Source organism: Rhinatrema bivittatum, chromosome 11 (genome assembly GCF_901001135.1).
Source record: "Rhinatrema bivittatum chromosome 11, aRhiBiv1.1, whole genome shotgun sequence".
Classification (NCBI taxonomy): Eukaryota; Metazoa; Chordata; class Amphibia; order Gymnophiona; family Rhinatrematidae; genus Rhinatrema; species Rhinatrema bivittatum.
In genome coordinates, this window is record NC_042625.1 from 84,866,316 (window position 1) to 84,889,622 (window position 23,307).

The 23,307-nt window shown below is 44.3% G+C and overlaps 1 protein-coding gene across 4 annotated transcripts in view; it reads right to left on the minus strand.

Moving 5' to 3' along the window:
- Positions 1–249: 249 nt before the first annotated feature.
- The window catches only part of PTPRU (protein tyrosine phosphatase receptor type U), a 339,580-nt gene continuing 316,522 nt past the window's right edge, over positions 250–23,307 (minus strand). For all 4 annotated transcript variants that reach the window (XM_029571024.1, XM_029571023.1, XM_029571025.1 and 1 more), the window contains 5 exons: positions 22,390–22,530; positions 10,763–10,888; positions 8,043–8,200; positions 3,037–3,172; positions 250–2,013 (listed from right to left, as the gene is read on the minus strand). In XM_029571024.1, the coding sequence (XP_029426884.1) occupies positions 1,951–2,013; positions 3,037–3,172; positions 8,043–8,200; positions 10,763–10,888; positions 22,390–22,530 (624 nt within the window). In that variant the 3' untranslated portion in view covers positions 250–1,950. The remainder of the gene's footprint in view (positions 2,014–3,036; positions 3,173–8,042; positions 8,201–10,762; positions 10,889–22,389; positions 22,531–23,307) is intronic.

Consider the following 23,307-nt stretch of genomic DNA (forward strand, 5'->3'; position numbering starts at 1 on the left):
GGGGCTACCTTTATTCTTGCTTTGTGTATTGTCTCTCTTCGGCAGCTCTGCTTTGCACAAATCCATTTTCTCATTTGGCTGGAGTTTGTGCTCCTTGGCTGCAGCTCTCCTCATGGGTATAGCAGAGCCGCTGAAGTGTGCGTTTTCCTCCTGTCCTAAGACAGTAATTGGCTCCCTCCCCTGAATCATTGGTTGACAGACAGGTACTTCTCTGTTTAAGAACTCCCTTAGAAACAGACCTTGCTTTTGATCTTTATTCCATGAATGTCTTGGCATCTTACGAGTAGAACCAAAATTGTGATGATCTCAACATAACTCAAGCTAACGCATGTGTTGCTGTTTCAGTTCTAAATCGGTCAGTTTATCAGAAATATACAACATACAAAGTTCAACTGTATTAAAACTGCCATTTCCTTCTCATCAACATAAATGAAACCCTATTGTACAGCTGAGATTCCATTACCTTGAATTTTTTGCCCGAGCATTAGCATCCTATTGTGTTGGCACTGGGCAGGGGTCCATGGATACACCCCACCCACTAAGGAATTATTATTCATTTAAGTGCTCCTCCAATAATGTACGACACAGGCTTGCAAACCTTTAACATGACAGGCATCTTAACTCAAGCTAAGCCAGTTTCTATCCCAAACGCTTTCCTCCCCAACATTAGGCCTCCGTTCCCAAACCCGAAGAGTTTCCAGCCCTTTGTGGGTTCCCCAGTCTTACAATAAATAAATAAATAATGCCTGGGGCAGCTAAGCTTTCTGCCCTCCTCCCTGCTCCCTTCCCTAGGCACTGGCAGCAGAAGCGCTAATAGTGGAGGGGTAAGACCAAGCCATGTTGCAGAGACTCAGCTCTGCCCAGCTTCCGAACGTGATCTTCCAACGCTCACTGCAATTTTCAAGCACCTTTAAGAAGGCCTGGGAAAGCTGCAGTGAGCAGTGCGGACTTGTCAGTTTCGTTTTCTCCAGAGGTTTGTTCAGACTTCTCTCTTAGGAAAATGGCAATAAATGCAGCAAGGTTGTGATTTTGTCCCCACATCACCCGAGGATCAGGTTTAACATTTTCTCCATAGACAAGGAATGGGAGGGACCCTAAATGTTCTCTCCTGGCACCACTTGTGCTCAGCTCTTTCGAGTCTGAACTTGAATACACATCTTGGCATTTTCGTTCCTGTGCCTAGGGATATTAAGACTTGCCACGACCCTCACTTCACGGCGGTGGCTAGGATCTATAAAAGGCCATCATTCCCAGCTGGTACTGGTAACCCATGCCACCGTCTGTACCCCCCTTACGGGGCAGTCTTCTGGAAGATGAAAAACAGCAGAAGCTCCTCCGCATGGGGTTTCCGGCAGAATGCTCTACTCGCGCTGATATCGTCTGGATATTTACAGCTACTGCTGAGCGAAACAGGTTTCCAGCTTTGCTTTGTAAAACCCCCAAGCTGCTCACCACTGCGGCAGCATCGGTCACCATCTTCTCCTGCGGGGCTGCACAGGGCACATCAGCAAGGCTCCAAGTCGCCCCCCCCCAGACCACAAAGGACCCTTTTGTGCGCAGGTCTTGAAAGAGCAGACTGGGCAGCGTAGAGACGGCTGGGGTAGTGGGGGTGTTCTGTTTTGGCAATGCTGGTCAGCAAGTCAGCAGGCACGGGGGCGGAGGAGCCGGCAGTCGCACAACCCCTGTACAAACCCCTCCGCCATAGCCACTGCAGAAGGCAAGATGGAGGCAGGAAAAAGAATACTGAGAACCACGGCGACGCCATCAGATGCTTGGCACTGTGTTCTTTTTTTTGTTTTTTTTTTGCTGTAGTTGCGTTTTTATAGTTTTAGTTTTCTTGAGTAGTAATTGTTTTATTATCCACAGATAGCTTTAAGCTCACAGTTCAGGTGCACGAGGCAGGTTTGGCACGACCGTACAAATGCGTTGTTCTGACCAGCTGGGCCGATGCTATCTCGTCTCCAGGGCTTCCAGGTATTCCAAGGCTGTGTCATAGCAGAAGTGATACTGTTCCTAGAGAGAGAGAGCAAAAAGAAAGCATCACTGCTGTGCCACACCCACTAGATACTGGCAGCCGAGCATGCCCCGTGGGCCAGTGAGGAGGGGCTGCATGTAAGACATAATGGGAGAAGACAAGACATGCCTTGGCCTGTTGTAAGCATGTTGTAATGGCTGGGTCACTGCAGTTGTGTGTTGGCAAAATGAATACGGGAAAAAAAAAAATCACGTCATGGGAAGAAAATTTGTAAAAACATTACTACTTATAATTCTATAATTCTTAGGGCACTGCTAGTCATATGCATCTTCCAACACTCACTGCAATTTTCAAGCACCTTTAAGAAGGCCTGGGAAAGCTGCAGTGAGCAATGTGGACTTGTCAGTTTCGTTTTCTCCAGAGGTTTGTTCAGACTTCTCTCTTAGGAAAATGGCAATAAATGCAGCAAGGCTGTGATTTTGTCCCCACATCACATTCTTAAGGCACTGCTAGTCATATGCAGCAATGTACAAAATAGCATCTACACACACATTCCCCCCCCCCCCCCAAAGAGCTTACAATCCAATTGGGTGCCTGAGGCAATGGGAAATACTTAGCCAAGGTCACAGGGAACATCAGTGCGAGAAATAGGATTTGAACTCTGGCTTCCCTGGTTCTCAGCCCACTGCTCTCTGCCTTTACCCATTATAACATCATTACAGTGCTACAGGCTGTAATGTTCCCAGGCACTGCAGCACTTCTCGGGCGCTGGCAACATCAAGACGCCGCCATTGGCTCTGTCCCCAGAAATCACCTCACATCTGTTGCAACGGCTGGGAATCCAGCCCTCTGCCATGTCTTAATGCTGCATTAGAAGCAGGAGCTTTGCCAGGTGGCTCCATTTTTCAGGGCAAGGCTGCTCCAGTCCTGGTTTAACTCCACTGCATGTAGGGACATATAGTTCTGGTTTCACTAAGACAAGGAGGATGATCATGTTGAAAGCGGGAGACAGAGGAAGGGACAAAAGGGCACACAAAACAGAAAGACTGGATGCCACTTACCAAGCTCTCCACCATATTTGGCTTGTAGTTCCGGAGAGTTTTAACGGCGAAGAAAACATCCACCAAGTTGTGGCACTTGATCATCTCCAGGATCATGGCACAGGCACAGAATGTGCCACTGCGGCCACCTCCATTCCTGGCAAGAGAGGGGAAAAAAAACCCAAAAAACACAGACCTCAGAAAGGGAGGGGGCAGGCAGAAAGATCCGGATGCCCCCACTGAATGCAGCCGTGGTCCCCCTTTCCTTCTGCCCTCCAGAACCCAGGAGGCAACAGCACGTCGGCTCTGTTTCAGGTTCAGACATTGCTGGCCCCCTCTTAGGTAAAGCACCCACCCGTTGTCACCTCTATCAGCCCACTTCCCATTGGTATCCGCTGGAATCCTTCCAATTTCACAGAACCATTTCAGAACCTGTGCATCACTGCTAACATTGTTTGCAAATTTCAAATCAACCTAACCTAAAAAATGAAGGGTGTTTTTTTTTTTTTTTTACATGCAATGCAAAGATATTCAAATGAGCGTGGCTATAAAACTATTTCAGGAGCTATTTTACTCTTCACAAAAAAGAAAAAAAAAAGAAAAACCATGTTGCTTTTGCAGCTAGAGAGAGAAGCACGCTACTACCTGCCCTGAAACTGGAGCCAGCTGTTCAGCCATTAATTTTCAGGCACGGCACTGGCTTTGCTTCCTCTGCTGTGTCCAGCTTATGCACTGCCTCAGACACCCTCAGTTCAACCCTGTCAGTGCACTTACCCTTCCCTTGGAGCAGAGCGAGAGGAGGGGAAAAATTTGCATCAAAAGGATGATCTCAAATTATCCTTGAAGTAATTAAGACAGACAGGACTGTAATTAATTTTTTGATTTACAGAGATGCCCTGCTGTCCTGGAAGAGTTGACATCTCATTATGCTGTTGGGTGGGGGAGCGTATGAGTGGGTTGGGGGGTAGGGCTTGCATAGTTATTAAGATGGCTCTTAAGAATGAGGCCTGGCATAGACTTTACAGAACTTTCCATCTCAGCACACCTTGGATGTGCACATCCTATAAGCACACTCAGGCCTATCCTGTAAAGTGCGGCCGTGTTTACCCTGCTCCTAAGCCGCTTCTAACTCACGTTTCGGCCGCGTTAGCCCTTCCTGCGATCCCGAATCCCCTTTAACCTACTCCTACCGCGTCCTAAATTCCCCGGGTAACCCCTTCCGCCCGCGGCATGCATACTGCATGCAAACGAGCGAATTAGCGCGATATGGCATGCAAACGAGCCAATTAGCTATTCCCCTAGCATCCCGTAACCCGCGCCCCGACTAACGCTACCTTTCCCTGCCGTTTTGTCGCGCGTTTAACCTGCAAACTTACCGCCTACCCTGACCCAGGCGGTAGAGGCATGGGTAAGGGTAGGTGGCAAGCTTTCCCCCAGCCCCCGCTCACCTGCCCCGGCCGCGATCATGGGTGCTGGTCTCCGTGGCAGCCCCAGTCCTCTCCCCTCCTCCAGAAGCCAAAAAAAAAGCGAAAAAAACGTTGCAGCCCCCCTCCGATGTCCGGACTGGGGCTGCCACGGAGACTGCAACGGCAAAGCGAGTTTTCAGTGTCCCCCCCCCCTCTCGGAGCAGGGCGCGAAAAGCAGCCTTGCTCCGGGAGGGGGGGGGACACTGACGGCGGCGAAGCAACGCAGAAGCCACGGCGAAACGACTTTTCAGTGCCCCCCCCCCCTCTCGGAGCAGGGCGCGAAAAGCAGCCTTGCTCCGGGAGGGGGGGGGGACACTGACAGCGGCGAAGCTTTCCCCCAGCCCGGACACCGGCAAAACTTGCTGTTTTGCAGCCATGAGCCACGAGCAGGAACGCGAAGATCTGGCTCCGATAGCTCCTCCCGACAAGATGGCCGCCTACACGGGGAAAGGGTACAATTGGCCGCTCAAGACGTGATGTCGTGATGTCACGTCTTCAGCGGCCAATTGTACTCTTTCCCCGTGCAGGCGGCCATCTTGTCGGGAGGAGCTATCGGAGCCAGATCTTCGCGTTCCTGCTCGTGGCTCATGGCTGCAAAACAGCAAGTTTTGCCGGTGTCCGGGCTGGGGGAAAGCTTCGCCGCTGTCAGTGTCCCCCCCTCCCGGAGCAAGGCTGCTTTTCGCGCTCTGCTCCGAGAGGGGGGGGGGACACTGAAAAGTCGTTTCGCCGTTGCTTCTGCGTTGCTTCGCCGCCGTCAGTGTCCCCCCCCCCCCCCTCCCGGAGCAAGGCTGCTTTTCGCTCCCTGCTCCGAGAGGAGGGGGGGGGACGACACTGACAGCGGCGAAGCAACTTACTTTTGCACCGATCGGACCAGACTTCCTGGTATCTGTCATTTCAAATGACATTTGAAATGACAGATACCAGCGTGGCGTGAAGCCTTAGGCCCGCGCACCCAGGATCCTGTATAGGCGCTCTATCCAGTATCCTGGGTTGCGCGGGACTAAGGCTTTTCGGACGCGGCTTACATTTACATATAATTAGGCTTCAGGATCGAGCGGTAGGTGAGCTGCACTGTGCGGGCGGTAACCGTGGGTGCCGTAGGCACTAACGCAGCTCTTCCTACCGCTCGGTACTGGATCACCCTGACTGGGAGATACCGTTGAAGCTTCTGTTTGTGAAATTACAAAAAAAAATCTCACACTGCCATTGACTATGCAGAATTGGATGTGAGTAGACTGATCTGACCTCTCTGACTTTTGGGGTTTTTTTTTTTTTTGCTTTTTTTTCCTGCTCCTTCGGACTTCCCCATAAACCTTTATTCACAAATATCCAGAACAAGTCTCCTGCCTAGCCTAGATGTAGGCATCTTCACTTAGGATGCACAGGACTGCTTCCACAGCCAGGGAGCATGCACTCTGAGCTTAACAGGTAGTGTGGTTGGGACTCTCCCCTCCGGGGCCACTCAGAATCTCCCAACCCACTTTGCCATTAGGCAGGGTCCATGCCAGTGCTGCCGTACAAAGGTCCTGGGTCTGAGCCCCAGGCGAGCCAAGAATGGGGCTGCTGCAGTGACTAGACTCTGCAGATTGGAGGGGAATATAAAAATAGGGGATAGGACATCAGCTACTTATAAATGAAAGCTCATAGTGGCATGGCCTAAAAGAGGCTAAGTCCAATTGAGCTGGAAAACACAGGAAGAAGTTGCAGGGCCAAACTTTTTTTTTTTTTTTTTTTTTTTTTTTTTTTTTTTTTTTAAATTGAGCTGACCTCAGTTCTATTTTTTTAACCCAGAAATTTCCGAGATTTATCAGATCTCACTGTTTGATGTTCAGAAGTAACGTCCCATTTAAAAAAAAAAAAAAACCCACAAAGTATGTCTGTGATGTCACTAAAGCAGTGTCTCCCAACCCTCTCCTGGACGCAGACCAAACCAGTAGGGTTTTCTGGATTGCCACAATGAATATGCACGAGAGGTTTGCATACATGGGAGACCCAGGGTATGCAAATCTCTCATTCATATTCATTATGGATATCCTGAAAACCGAACTGGTTAGGTTTGCCTACAGGAGAGGGCTGGAAAAGGCTGCACTAAAGGTCTTGACCACAGGGAGAAAGTGAAAAATAAAACAGAAAGTGTGCAAGCTGCACAGTAAATTTCCTTCAACACGGCTGCAAAATAAAACATTCAAAAACAAGGAGCTTTACACAAAGAAAGTGGTAGAGTGATATTCTATGAATTGCAGCATCAACTTAAAAATAATGTTTTTTAAATTGAAAATGCTGTTACCAACTCGTAAAGGCAAAGCATCTTATTGAGTGGTGCAAAATTAAGATGTATTACATGTGCCGAACTGTGGCATATTCAGCTGCTCATGAGTCAAACCTGAAGAAAGGAAATCAATCTTAAATCCTGGCTACGGTAGGAGTGTCATCTACTGAACCTTAGCAACATCTTTGTTTTTGAAAAGAATGTGACTATCACTTGGGGGACCTTTGTTGTCCTGAAAGCTCAAGAATTCACACCATCTTTTCTGTTCCAAGAAAAAAATATTTTGCAGCCTACAACAGGAGTTAATACTTTAGCTGTTTAAATTTTGAGTCAAGCTCCATCTGGAATATGGGAAAGTCACCACCTATGGAGCAGAGGAATCCAAGAGATCTTTGAAGAGAAATGGAACGTAACGAGAGAAATTATAGACAGGATTGCTAATAGGGTTCGCAACCTTCATGAGCAAAAAAATAAATAAATAGTAAAAACGTCACAAGCGATAGGGCCTCTTTCCTGGGAGTGGCGGCAGGGCTATGTGAACACATGGTGAGGAGGAGCAGGCCTACCCAAGAGTGACAGAACCTCACGCACAGCTGCAAGAAACCAGATATGAATTAGCTGACTTGCAAAAAAAAAAAAAAAAATCCAATGAAAAGAAGGAAAAATTGTTAAACATATAAGCTGCACAAAAGCTTAAAAGCCACATAGCGATTCATTGTATGATGACCCACAAGATAGACTTCTATCAACATTTTGTTAATGATGGTTCCAAAGCCTAATCAGTCCAACAATGTCCCATCTATTATCCATCAAAAATCTTTTTAAATTTTATAGCACAAAGAGCACCATACGCTTAAACCATTGCAATTCATCTGCCTTTATGATTCAATTAGCTGAAACATACTCCCGAAGACTCTTAGTGCAGGCAGAGAGAATCCTGCAGCATAGAAAGGGGTGCATTGCTATGCGGGTAGTCCAGTTTTGCACAAAATGCTGCTAGCAATGTGTCTCCATTAAGAAAAAAAATAATAATTTCAGTAAAAATCAGGTTAAAAAAAAAAAGAAAAAAAATTCATAGTGGAAAAGCTATAGCTAAGGGGAAATTCGATCACCTTGTTCATAACTTAAGTGCATGTTACAAAGCTTTGCATCAGGGACTGTTCAAGAGAAGATACCTTGTGAGTGGTGGAACCGGGGAGGGAGAGGAGTGCACAGGTCCCATTGTAGCCTGGACACAAGAGCAACCCCTTCGGTCAAACGATCATCCTTGGCAGGTGTTCGCCACTACTTACAGACAGTGTACGATCGTTCTTCCTTCTCCACTCTCCTCCTGCCACTTTTCAACTTGTGCCAGCAGATGAAGGAACGACTTCTTGGAGTCCGGCGCGTCCCTGTATGCCGACCACCTCAGGTACTGAAAATGGCGGACCACCAGATGCCCTTCCTGCAACTACAAGATGGCTTGGTTTGAGAGTTCTCGTTGGGCGGGCACACCGGCAAAGGCTCTTGCCCTCTGGGGATTTGTCTGTCTGCCTGTCATGTTAACCTTTATTTCCATGCATTCAAATGGACTAACAAAGAACTAGGGATAAGCATTCATGACATCTGTTTCAGCGGGCATGTGTCTACCTCACCGACTTCCCAGTACATGCGGAAAAATGGATAGCATGTGTGTATCTCATTAAAAAAAACAACCACACACACATACTCTGTTTCCCGCGCGTACCTGCTAAATTGATGTGACGAATGCACATTCCTAATGAAAACAAAAGAAAAATATAAAAGGTGATACCTTTATATTCCTAATATTTCCTTGACTAGCTTTTGAGAGCTAATACGCTCTTCCTCAGGTCAGAACAGATAGGCCGGTACAGTATAGTGCGCTCCGGTCGAGCGCACTGCTATCCTGCATTTGGACACGCGTTTTGGGCACGCTAGCTTTACCCCTTATTCAGTAAGGGGTCGAAAACACGCGTCCAACCCCCCCGAAACTAATAGCGCCCGCAACATGCAAATGCATGTTGATGGCCCTATTAGTTATTCCTGCGCGATTCAGTAAGTAAAATATGCAGCCAAGCCGCACATTTTACTTTCAGAAATTAAATGCCTGCCCAAAGGTAGGCGTTAATTTCTGCCGGCGCCGGGAAGTGCACAGAAAAGCAGTAAAAACTGCTTTTCTGTACACCCTCCGACTTAATATCATGGCGATATTAAGTCTGAGGTCCCAAAAGTTAAAAATATTTTTAAAAAAAGTAAAATCAGCCTGCGGCTTGAAAACTGGACGCTCAATTTTGCCTGCGTCCAGTTTCCGAAACCATGGCTGTCAGCGGGTTTGAGAACAGACGCCGGCAAAATTGAGCGTCGGCTGCCAAACTCGCTGACAGCCGCCTCTTTTTACCGTGGGCCCTAATTTGAATAATTTTAGTTACTGAATCACGCGCATAGGAGAGTGGCCTGTGCGCTCTCCCGCGATTTTTACTGTATCGGCCTGAGAATGAGCAAAAGATGACATTACCAGGAATCGACGTAGGAAGAGAGCATTAGCTCTCAAAAGCCGGTCAAGAAACATTAAGTCCAATAAAAAAAATATTGCCTTCTCTTTTTTTTTTTATGCTTTTAGCTAACATTCCTTGGATCAATATTCTGGTGGTTTCACCGAGATGAGCATGGTAAGTGTTGAGTCTCCTCATAAGTGAGTGAATTTTTAAGTTTTGAATAACCACCCTTTGGTTTTCCTGTAAATGAGTCTGCAGCATATCAGACATTTTCTGTTAAGAATACATTCAGAGGAATACCAAACACTAATTAAATAAGCATAACTCTTCTTGGAGGGTGAAGGATGTGAAGAGTTCCACTATTTTTTTTTTTTTTTAATAAAGGCATGACCTGTTCAGATGCAGGTATTGAAAGCTTACCTCTAAAGCACAGACAATGAATTTATTTTTGAGGGTCTGGTATTTATACTCCATTAAATATATATTGGTTAGTTTGCACTGGACTGCAGGGGGGAGGGGAGAGGACCGGCCAGGTGAGACACCGGGGTTACAGCAGGGTAAAACTAGACTGAAGGCCTGAGCAAAACAGTGCCAAAGGACTCCGTTTATATCAAAGAAAAGAGGGAGGAATAAGATGCTCTGAATGATTCATTAATTTGCCGCAAGGCTGATTTTAAGCCGAAAATCGAGGCAGGGAGGGGAATCAATTGTTTGCTAAGAGATAAACGGCATACAACGCCCTACCGATAGCATCTAACGATTTCGTCCCCCTTTTAGCACAGAATCATTGAAAGTCAAGCTTCCACGCCCACATAATTTATTTGTTAAAGAACCCAGGGTAGACATTAATTCAAAGTAGCAACCTCTTTGACCAGCTCTATTTGTCTTATTTTCTAATTTTCCTTTTCTTACTTTGCCCCAAACCTATTTTATTTCATTATGTTTTTATTTTTAAAAAATTAAATAATAATAATGGAGTTGTTTACTTTAAAACCGACACGAGGCGGATGGCTCCTTATAGACTAACCAATTTACTGAACCACGAGCTTTCCAGGCCAGAGTCCGCTCCCGTCAGTCGCATGCCTCAATAAATTGGTCAGTCCTCAAGGTCCCACCCACCGCGCGCCTCGTGGCATTTCTGCTATAGCAGACTAAGATGGCTATCCCTCTGAGTCACTTTAAAATTATGGCCACATACTTAGCAGAGAGTCAGCCTCCTCTGCTTGTAAGCAATTCGATGTCACTGGCTCTCCCCTCTCCCCCAAAACATCACTTTACTTGGGAAGATCACAGCTAATTCAGAAGGCTGGGTAACGTGCGTGGAGTGGAATGAGCAAGGCGATGACCCCGACATCAACGAACAGCCGCGGAGGGCAGGGTAGGAAAAGATTTGCATAAAAGTCAGGAAGGAGGAGCCAGGCGTTGGTTTGCAACCATCTCACTTTCTGGGGCCCTGCAAATATAGTTACGGCCCAGTCTGCTGCAAGCCATGCACATGCTCTCTCTCACTCACTCACCCTTGTGATATTCTGGACCTGGAAGAGGCGAGTAACGATGTCCTCGTCCGCTGATCCTGAAACAAACTCTACCTCCATGGGGCCGTACTGCTGAAGTCCCGTGTCAGGCCAGTACTGTGCACAGGGCTAAAGCAGAAAGAGAGAGAGCGAGAGACTCTTGTTACATTCACTAAACTCTACATAACAGATGTGGCATAATGTATTTCCCCCCCCCCCCCCCCCCCCCCCCAAAGACTATATTCCACTACATCTCATCTCCTGTAATAACCCTCTCAATACGATGGGAGCTACAGTAATTGGACCAGACATACTAAGAACATTTGCCCATTTAGGGTCTGCTAAAGCAAGGTCTTTCCCAACAGAAACAGAACAGTAGTGAATCGGGTCCTTCATATCTAGAGAAAAAACGGTCCATTGTAACTCGCCCAAGTGAAAGATGGTTGTGAATTTCTCGTTGATACTTTTGCTGTCATGGTTTCTTTCTGCACCAAAAGCTTGCTTATATAACCAGGTTTTCATTTTTTTCTTAAATTGGGTCACATTGGTTTCTAATCTTAATTCTATAGGGAGTTTGTTCCAAATTGTTGGTCCAGCTAGTGACAGTGCTCTTTCCCTTACAGATGTTAACTTTGCTGATACCAAAGATTGAATCGATAGAAGTCCTTTATTGGCGGATCTTAAATTTCTCTGCGGCATATGTAATCTTATTACCGTGTTTAACCATTCGACATTTTCATTGTGGATTGCTTTATGTAAAATTCATAACGCCTTATATTGGACTCTCTGCTCTATTGGTAGCCAATGGAGTTCCAAATGGCAACGCAGTGCTGTCTCTGAGCCACCGGGTTGGCTCAGATTTTGGCCTCGCCAGGCTGTTCTTGGCCTTTAGCAGTTTCAGGATATGCTGAAGTCCCCCCCCCCCCCCCCTTGCTGCCTGCGGAGTGGGCCGTGCAATTTGGGTTTTTTTCCGGTACGTTTAAGATGAGGCGGTGCGGCGACTCAGGCGAGCGATTTCGGTGCCTTGCCCTTAGAAGACATCACGGGAGCACTGCTCAGTGCTGCCTCCTCTGCCCAGCTCCAGACATCGGCGACATCAACAAAACGGCTCTGTGCCTCCGAAAAAAGGGGCAGTGGCGTGCGTTAGGATGAAGCCAATAATTAACTGCATGAGCCCAAGCAGGGCCAACTTAAAACTGGGAGGGAGGGGGGGGATCCCGTTTATTCGGCTCTCCGAAACGTAGGACAGGCCTCCCCCCCCCCCCGCCCCTCTAATCCGCGTGATGGAGTGAGAGAGAGAGAGAATCACAGGCCTGTGTTTTCATAGAAACGGACAGCAGGTGATGTATAGGAGCAATTTATGGGTCACATGGTTATTTGCCTTAATACAATGACAGGCGAGGAAACCTGAGCAAGACTAAATAGATGATGTTTGTCTTTGCCCTTTTAACAGAACATTTAACATTTCTGGTCATCCAGAGGGTCTGAACAGGACTGGGTGACAAATGTATTTGAGGAATAATTGCTTATTAATAGGAGCCATAAATCTTGGCACGCCGTACAGAGCCACGCTACTCGCTGCTGTAATCTGAAGATGAAAATTTCCCTTCCGCCAGGCAAAGGGTCAAGTGGTGAAGCCCCCTTCAAGTCACCTCCACCGCTGCAGGGAGGGGGGATGGGAAGGAGATAGGTGCGCATGATTGATGAACCCTTTGGGCTAAAACCTACAGACATCTTGCACAGAGCTAAACATTCCACAGCATCGCTGTGGAATGTTTTTTGGGAAGGGGGGGTGGGGGGTGGCAGTGTGCACGTGTGAAGGAGACGCATTACATCTGAAATAGACAAATGGGGATTTTTCTGCAATTAATGTGCAGAGTCTACTGGGACTGCGTTCGTGCTGCGGTATTCCTTCTGCAATGCCTCCACTTTTTACACACACCTCGGGGCCAAGACTGCGTTTGGGGGATGCAGAAATCACAACTGAATTTGCTTGCTTCTGCAGAAACCTCTCCTCTTATAACATTTCCAGTGGAAGAGCTATTTTGAGATTAATATTTAACCGGAGTTGAAATCAGTAATTGTCTGCATTCTTCTGCAAGACCAAGCTTGGCATTCTTGCACTGGCCCCCTGGCTCACTTCATAGCCCCACAGCAGATTGCTACCAGAGGGGGAAGAGTCAAGGAGAAGATGCCTCTTTGGCTAGTGAGGCTGGCTAAGGGAGGGAATTTGAGAAATGATGAAAAATGGGAAAGGGGAGAGATGATTTTAAAAGCCTAGTGAACGAAGCTGAGCATTCTCAAAAGTTTCTCCAGGCTGATTTAGCATAAACATTAACAATGATCAGGCAGAGCAAGTGTAATCACCTTGACAAGGTGCAAAATCATGGTCTTCTGTAATAGAAGTAGTGACCACGAAGACTCAAGTACCACTGCATGGCAGAAAGCAAACAAATGGAAAATGGGAGTGAAAAATAGGCACAAGTGTGGATGGATAGGACAATCTGCTTTTTTTCAAAATTTGTATTTAAATAACTAAGTTAAGCAAACTTACTGCTGAAGCAAAGAGGGCAATTAAAGCTAGATGAATGAGATTCAACTGTTAAATTACCTGTATGGAGTTAACTAGCTAAGACAACTTAATTTTGGTATTTAAATAAACAAAATTAAAAAAAATGTGTCTCTTTCCCTTTGCATTAATTTTCCATATTTACAGGTCAGCATACCATATAGATCACCACATTTTAAATGCCACAGAGCGTTTGTTCTTTTATTCAATTAAAAAAAGAATTTAATATCCCAAATGCATACTTTTATGCTTATCTGCAAGTAAGACACTATTTCCTAATTACGACAACAGTGTCCACTGAGATTTCATGCTGACTCTTTGGTGCCTGGAGCTAAGAGAAATTAATAAATAAATAAATAAATAAAATGCTCTCTCTAGCCTCAGGCTGTTCCATAATGCCAGCTTTAATTTTTATTTCTTCACATAGGAATGGCACAAAACAGAACACACGACGACAAACATAGTGCATAGAAATAAGGCCACAGACCTGAAAAGCCTTGTTAAAGATAATCATCAACTTGGCTAATGACACAAATAAATGACAAAAGTCTCCAATAAAGGCGTCACTCCTACATTTTGTAATTTTCATCCCCAACCATAACATTCATACTATTCGCACCCATGCACACGTACCATTCAACCCGTAGTGAAGTTCCCATGGTCCCCTAGTGAACATACCAAGGACATGCGGAGGAGCACGACAACCAAGCAACCTTCCCAGAAAAATCGCAAGTCTTGAAACCCAAACTCTTTCACCATACAGCCGCTCATATTTAAAGAATGTTGCAATTTTTGGGGTACACAACCTGAGGGCATCCGTTCATAGGTGAACATGGTCCACATGTACCTTCTCACGAAGATGCTCCACCTGCACCCCGTCAGCTCACCTTTGATGCCACATCAAGCTGAAGGGACCCTTAGGTCTAATCCAATTAGTGAAAATACATGCTTTTGCCGGTAAGATTAAGATTCTAACATATTTAATGCAGAAATACCAGAGAGCACATTCATAGATCCCAAAAACAAAAAAAAAATCACCACAAGAAGGCGGTTTACACTTAATTATCTTTTCAAGCATACAAAAGCCATTTCCCAAAAGGGGAAAAGGACAGGGCAAAAAAGAAAATTATGTAAGAATGAACCTTTATGAATGTGGCTTTTAGTGCAAGTATCCAAGTCTATGAGGCTCATTTTATGCGCCAGAATTGCACCTATGTATTTCCTATGCAGCGCCTTGAACTGCATTCTCTTGAGGTTTAGCATCAACGGTTGCCGAGAACCCCATTTCAAAATAATGACATCTGTTTCTCTGTGACTACAGTTCCTAAGGCTGACGACCAGGAGCTGGCAAGAACTGAGAGAAGGGAGGGAGTTTCCAACGTAAAATGCAGAGTGTACCAATAAAATAAAGTATTATTGTATGGCTTGGAATTTTTAATTATGTTATTAAAGGAATCTTGAGAAAATATATTTGAGGCTTGAGAGATGACCTCAGTTGCATAGTGTCTGATTTGTAAATAGAGATAAAATTACTTGGTGCTAATAGAGCATCAAGATACTAATTGCTCACAAGAGAACAAAGCCCCCTGACCCATGCTGTACACACACATCAATATTAACCACCCCACACTGTTTTCCACAATTTAAAGTTTGCATTTTGTAGACTGGGACAAAATTCCAGGCTGCCTACGAACCCCATAAGGATTAACACCCCACCATTTACACAAAAACCTCCAGGTCTAATTAAAACATGTCTTCTGACTTTAGGGGAGAGGGACATGTTTAGAATGAAAGTAGCTTGATTGCTGAAATCGGATAGATGTCAATTACCAGAACTTCAAATTTATACCTCCCTCTGCACCATTCCCAACCAAAACAAAATTGACAGGCAGTATTGTAATATTGGAAATGGGGGGCTTCAAACCTACATATTTTTGGAGCATATAAGAATAGCAAAGCTAAATTTTGAAGCTTTACCCCACCAAATAAGAGAGCCCACAATGGAACGTAAACAGACTAGATCTTTGGTTTTTAGCCAAATGGGCATCATTTGCACTTATAACACAACTTAGGTAAGAGACATTTTAAAGAGCGCACAACACCCAAACAAGGACAGGGGAAGATCCTGCCATAGCAAAAGCTGTTCTTTTAAAGAAAGAATTAATTTGGTAATATTTCATACACAGCAGACAAGTCCCTAGGTACACTGATACCTAAGTATTTAAGTCTGCCCATTGACCAAGTTAAAGGAAAATCTCCCTTCCACAAATGTTGCATGGTGGGCGAGATTGGCAGAGCTTCTCATTTAGAAAAACTGATTTTCAAACCCATAAAACTGGCAGAATCCCCCATCATCATCATCATAAGTTTAAGGAGAAATGTATAAAGTTGCTAAGAAATGAGAGCATGTGATCAGCAGACAGACTTATTTTGTGCTCCTTATGACCCTCAATCTCAGATGCACCCCGAATAATAATGACCAGAGGTTCAACCGTCAAAATATAGAGCAGAGGTGACATAGGACATTCCTGTCTAGTCCCACATCTCAACGAAAAGGCCTTGGCCATCACACCATTTATCAAAATAGTGGCAGAGGGTTGAGCATATAAAATTCATATCCATGAAATAAAATTTGGGAGAATACCATAGTTTTGCAGTACCCAGAACATAAGGCCATTGAACATTATCAAACGCTTTTTCTGCGTCTAGACTCACAATTAAGCCTTGCTTGTTAGATTAGTCCCCCGATTCTATAGCCTCCAAAAGCTTGCGTATGTTGGTAACTCCATGTCTATTCTTAACAAATCCTATCTGATCATCATTCAGATGAGAAATGACTAAACTAAGGTGTTTACCAGGATCGCTGCTAAGATTTTTATATATTTTTATATATAGGACTCCGGTTTAGACAAATGTTTACCTGGTTTAGGGAATACGACAATCATGATTCATTTCCTCAACAAATGCCCCATGATCCAAACAATTATACATTTGGAGCAATAGATCCACCAGCCTTTCATATAAGATCTTATAAAATTCAAAACCATCCAATCTGGCTAGCTTTAGTGAGGCAATGACAAAGAATTTCAGAAACTGAAATAGGTTTATCTTGCAATTACTTATGTAATTCAGATACTTGAGAAAGACTAAGATTTTCCAAAAATCTTTTCATGAGCTCTCTCTCCACTGAATCGCCCAGCATACAATTGACGATAAAAGTCTAACATTATCCCAGTAATCCCCTTATTTGAGGTGTATGCGATACCCTGACCACCAGTCAATGCAGTGATATGATGATTAGACTTGGTATTCTTCACCAAGCATGCTAGTAATTTACCAGCTTTATTACCATACCTAAATAAGAGACTTTTAAACATAGAAATGATGGCAGATCCATCCAGTCTGCCCAGTAAGCCTGTGCCTGTAGGTTACCCCCCATTTCCCAGAGCATAAAAAAGTCAGGTCCCTCGTTGGTTGCTGTTTGAATCCAATTCCCTTTTATGCCTTGCTGCTGAAGCAGAGAGCAATGTTTGAGTTGCATTACAATGACAGCCTTGTTGTTTAAGGGTAGTAACCGCTGCATCAACATTGTTTTCCCAGTCTATAAAAGTCGGGCCCTCGGGTGCAGAACGAATCCAATTCCCCTTCTCCCCCTGACGTTGAAGCAGAGAGCAATAATGGAGTAATGCACCCACAGTATCAAGGCTTATTGGTTAAGGGTAACAACTGCCGCACCATCAAGTTACTGCATGCACTCTTTTCTTCATTTCCATCCTCTAGCCTTTAGGGATCCACAGTATTTATCCCACGCCCTTTTGAATTCTTTCATTGTTTTGGTATTCAGCACGTCCTCCAGAAGGGTATTCCAGGCATCCAACCACCCTCTCCCTGAAGAAATATTTCCTGACGTTGGTTCTGAGTTGTCCTCTCTTGAGTTTCATTACCCGACACTAGTTCTACTGATTTCTTTCCAACAGAGAAGGTTTGACATTCTGCACCTACTCTCTTCCAGGGTATACATATTCATTTCCTTCACTCTCTCCTCATAGGTTACTTGATCTTAGCCAAAAGGCAGAGAAGGGATCCTCATAGGTTTTCCGATACTGACCCCACACCATTTTGGAAGCACTGTGTTGTACAATATGCTGTACTTTCCTTTGATAAAGCAAATGATTTCATGATGTTCTAATACAGTCAATTTGCTGTTGGGTATCTGTTTGTGGAGAATAAGCTGTTTCTTGAGTGACCTCAATTAAGCATGCAATCTCAATTTCTTTGTCTCTAGATCTGTTTTTGTGAGCCACATATGCTCCCTCATTACTGCTTTCCCTGCGTTCCAAAAAAACATCATCAGCAATGTCAGGCAAAGCACTGAAATTCACATAATCATCCCATTTATCTTTTATGTAGTTGTAAAACTCATCTTGATATAACTTAGATGAGAACCACCATCGAAAAGCAGAAGACCCCCTGGAACCCAAAGTTAGCTCAAGCAAGACTAGGGCATGATCAAAGATGGCAGGAGTATCAAATAGATGCGGTTAGTATTTTTGGAAATGACTTAGAGACCCAAAAAATAATCTATTCTGGAAAAGGAGTTATGACCCTTTGAATAAAAAGTCCGACTCAGTGAGATGCAGAATACACCAAATATCTATCAGTTGAAGCTCTTTTTGGAGGAAAAACAAAACTCCTTCCTGGGGCTTTTGAGACACTTAGACCATAACAAAGCAAGCCAACGAAGCAAAGGGCGATGTCAGTCCAACGAGGTAGCGAACCCCATACCATTTCCTCTGGTTCCATCTTTGGAGGTGTTTGTGCAGAGTGAAAGAAAAGAAGGAGAAAATTCCTTAGACAGTCCCACAACTAAGGCCACCTGATGACTGTAACCCACCTCCTGCTGAGCGATATTGGGATCCCCACAGATCCAGTACAGACTGTGCACCATCAAATAGAAAGTACCGCTATCACGGCATCATGTGGTGCACAAATTACAGCTAATTTCAGGTCAGTTGAGCTCTAGCTCTGGAAGGAAACGAAAAGATAAAACAATGGTCCGGGCCTCTCTCCACAGCCAAAAAAGTAGGGAAGCCTGCCCCATACATTCCAATGGAATCAAAACAGAAGATCACTGCCATAAACCAACTTTTGCGGTTAAAAAAAAAAATAAATAAAAAAAAAAAAATATATATATATATATATATTCCACTAGAGTCGTGAAACAGTCTCTTCAGCATTTTGCCTTGCTAGCTCACGCCACAAAAAACCAAAATATTTTAGTGCATCAGTGCTATTACAGACTCAACGCCTGATTCGTATCGCCATCAGTAATCATATTTATTTATTTAGAACTTTTCTATACCGACGTTCATGAATAGACATATCACATCGGTTTACGTGGAACCAAGGTTAGAAAATATGTCCTGATCCTAACACTGGTTAAATTGCTCCAATGCCTGTACAACAACGACTTTGCCTTTGTGAAATATTTTTAAAGTTGCCGAGGACTGCAAGGCTAATTTTATGCCTTTACAAAACAGTTCCGAGCAGATAGGGGAGAATGCCCCCCCTGTTTTTGGATACTCTAGCTGAGTAGTCATTAAAACGTAACAGCCTCGAGCCTTCATATTTTAAAGGATTAGATCCATATCTTTTCTTAAATGCCGTTAATATTCTTAATTTGTCATCAAAATTTAGTATGTTTGCTACAACTAGCCTCGGCTTATTTTGCTGCATCGGGGGCGCCCAACCCTATGCACATGTTCTATCCCAGTAGGTTCTGTTACCAGAGAGAGGCCCAACTCCTCGGGCAGCCATACCTGGAGCGAGTGCATGAGATCAGGATCCTTGACCGATTCAGGTACCCCAATTAAGTAGAGATTATCGTGCCTATTTCTGTTCTCTTGCTCCTCAAGTCGTTCCAGAAAATTTGCATTTTCTCTTTTTAGCTGCTATTTCAGCTTCCAAACAGTGCGTCGTCATTTCCTGGGAGGCCACCCGGATTCTCCAGGCCAACCACTCGGCGAACATTTGACTCCATGCCATCCTTAAACTCGTCAATGGAAGCTTGCAATTTTCTTAATTTATCTTCTAACACCGCTGAACCATTCTTAGAGATCTCCTTGATCGGCTCTTCCCTTCAGATCATGAAGCGCCAGCTCAAACTCTGACGCCATCTTGAATTGCCCCATTTTTCCTTTGTCTCTGGCTACTCTGGGCATCTCTGTAGTCATCCTGAAAGTTCCCCCCTTAACAGAGGATCAATTGCCACTAATAAAGTACCACTGCCAGTTATTAACAAGTAATTAACACAGGAAGGCGGAAAACTATTTAAAATGAGTGTGCCCTAGAGGACCTCCTCTCCTGTACGACTTCTCAGCTGTGGAGCATGACCGGCATTCAAACTCTTTTCTAAAAGCATTAACATTGTGGGTGGATAAATGGTCCCAGGATCTTGGTGCATCTATTTCTGTAGAACGCTTAGGGAAGTTATTTGTTCTATTGATACTAAATTATGGGAAATGCAATATAAAAATACTCCATAGAAGTTTCTATGACATAGCTAAAGTTTTTCGCATGGGATTGAGAGATTCAGATGAATGTTTGAAATGTTTTCTGAATGGGACATTTATTCTAGTTTGTTTTTCTTATTATGTGTTAGACTTCACAATTATTGGGACACAAGACATGAGAACAGAACAAGTTGTGGCAAAAAACCCTCTTTTTACTGGTGAGAGTCTATTGCTGGGCTCTATGGATTGGCAGTAGGAATGCTGAAGGGCTTTTTCCAATTTGCTCAAATAGCTTTGTTGGTGCCTCTCTTCTGCTATCCAGTACTTCAAGCTTCTACCTGTAAAAAAAATGTTTTTTTAAACAAATGGACGATGTCTTTGGAAAATGTAGATGCCAAATTTATGCAAATACCCTTGAATAAAACAGAGTGCCTGGGGAAAGTTATGAGGCAATACCACCATCTTATAAAAAAGCATAGCAGGTAATAGTTTCATTATGGCTGACTTCTGTCGTGTCGGGGTATGAGTGAGGGTTGTGTCTTTGTAATGGCTGCTGTTCAGGCAATTTTTTGGCATAATTAAAAAATGATGTACCTCAGTTTCTGTTTGTTAATTTGGATGTCCTCCTAGCAATAATGTACAATTGTGCTGTAGTAGCATCAATAAAATTAAAAAAGGAAAAAAAAAAAAGAGAGAAAAATGCCCCAGAGACTTAGGCCTGGATTCACTATTCTCGCAGAGAATAGTGAATCGCGCGGTACCGGGAAGGTGGGGGCGGGCCTGCGAAAGCCGGCAGCCATCGCACGAAACTGGCGGCAATAAGGGTCCTTATACCTTTCACCGCCAGCGATGTCTCCGCAGCGACGACCCCGGTGCCGCCCCGACTCCTCCTCTTCCGGGGCAGACTCCGCCCCGATCACACTATCACACGCCAAGAGGGACTTTTCACGTGCGAAAGCTATTGAAAATGACCCCCTTAGTGTAGGGGCTTCCGGATATCCACAAGGAATATGCATGAGAGGAGACAGTATGCACTTCTCTTAAACTGTTTAAATGTAAGGAAAATAAATGGAGGCACTGCAAACAGAGTCCACCCACAGAGCTATGCATGATATGCCCTAACTATCCAACACAGTTTCATTTTCTTTCCCCGAGATCACTGCGGCACCTCTATTTGCATTGTCGGTATCAGATGGAGGTAAGTCTGAACTATGCTCCATTCTTGGGATTTTTACTTTCCTGTTCTTTTATAGGGGCTATATTTTTCTGTACTATTCACATTTTCTTGTAGTCTCCTTATTTTGGATATTTAATTAATATGATACTTCAGCTTAACTTGTTTATTATAATTGGTTTTTTGTTTTACTACGCTGTCTTATTTGATGTTATATGCTACTTTACTGTGATGTTTACCACTGAGCAATTTTTTTTTTTAATTGGGAATACAAGTGGTGATGAATTTGTATATAAAAGTCTGTTTATTTATTTCATACATGTTGGGGGGTATCTTGAAAACTTGACTGGTTGTGAGGTCACCCACACAGGGTTTTGGAAGTTTTGACCTTGCAGCCTTGGTTGTATGGCATCCTTATGGCAACACCGTAGCTCTGAACTAATATTATTGTAGCCATACCATGGAACAGAGTTGCCATGTGCTTGCCGTATTAGCCAGTGGCACAGCAATAGTAGACATACTGCTATGGCGATAGCTTTTGTGCCTTAAGTCACATCTCCATCCTGTTGTGCTAATTAGTGAAAAAGTAGCACGGTGGAATAGCTTGAAGCCTGGTAAGGTTAGAGATGGCTCTTGGCCCTTGTCCCTTATTACAGAATTGTACTACATTTTTTCATTTACATATAAGCAATTTCAATCCATAAAATAATGCAATTAATGCTGGCTTCTTCAGACATCCATTAAGAGCTAGTAATGCTAATTTAATGTACAAATCCAAAAAAGCATGCCTTATGTTCACAATATAGATTTCTAACGGATTCTTAGCTGCATTCCAGAATCGCGTGGCAATTGCCATGTGCCCCATCTGTTACCCCAGCTTCACACACCAATGTCCTCGCATCTCATTAGGATGGGCTGCTGACTTGCATGCACTCTCTGGCTGGTGTTACACAACTGGAGGCTACTGGGCAGAGAGAGACTATACCATGCTGTCTGCTGCATGATGGTGGGAAGTTTGCACTGGATCTACAGCCAGCTATGGATTTTTGCTCCAATCACACCGCTTTCTGCAGTGCTGCTGGCAGGCTGCCATAGCTGGCTGCAGATTTCCACCATCTTGTAGCAGGCAGCATTGAAACAAAAGAGCAAGTCTCAGATACAGTGGTAGAGCCTTTAGAAACACGATGGCAGAAAAAGACCATCCGGCCCATCCACACCAACTATGGGCAGACAGGATGGTCCAAAATGGACTTTTTCAGCCATCATGTTTCTACATTTTCAAATAAATGTGCAGGTCTTGTATTTGCTATTACACCTTTTATTTTAAAGTTCCTTGCGTCCCCTTGCTGGTGGCCTTGCTGGGCCAAACACATACCCAGGCTGAGTTGGACTGGTTGAGCTGATTCAACATGACGATGGAGGTGCAGCCATAGTCATACACCAGCCTCCAGAAATCCGTGGTGGTGTTCTGCAGGGGATGGAGCGTGACTACCAAGGCAGAGCTCTTTGCGTAGCTCTAGGGAAGAAAGAGAAAGGCAGTAAACAGAAGAGCAAACAGAAGAGTAAAGTGAATAACAAATCTCAACTAATATCTCATAAGGAGTCCAGGAAAAGCAATAACCTTAAAGAGAGTACCTGGAAGGCTATGACCACAAATGCTCATAGTTTGGGAAATAAAATCCCAGATCTGCAGGCCCTAATGGCTGAGGCAGAATTGGACATTGTTGCTATCACAGAAACATGGTTCACAGAATCTCATGAATGGGATACAACAATACCAGGCTATAACTTGTTAAGGAAGGACAGAGAGGATAGAAAAGGGGGAGGTGTGGCTCTTTATGTCAGAAACAACATCCAAGCATCTGAGCTACAAGGAAGTTGGGGTAAAGAAGAAGCTCTATGGGTCGACCTAAAAAAGATGACGGAGTGTCCATTTATATTGGAGTGGTTTACAGGCCTCCAAACCAAAAGGAAGAGCTGGACAGAGATCTGATTGAAGACATCCATAAGATAGGTAAGAAGGGAGAAGTGGTGATCGTGGGTGACTTTAATATGCCAGATGTAGACTGGAAAATCCCCTCTGCAGAAACTAAAAATAGTAGAGCAATAATGGATGCCATGCAAGTATCTTTGTTCAAACAAATGGTGTTGGAACCCACGAGAGAAGGTGCTATACTCGACTTATTGCTCAATAATGCAGATAATGTCTCAGATGTCCAGGTGGGCGCCCACCTCAGCAGCAGTGATCATCGAACGGTATGGTTTAATATCACTAATAGAATAGGGAAAAGAA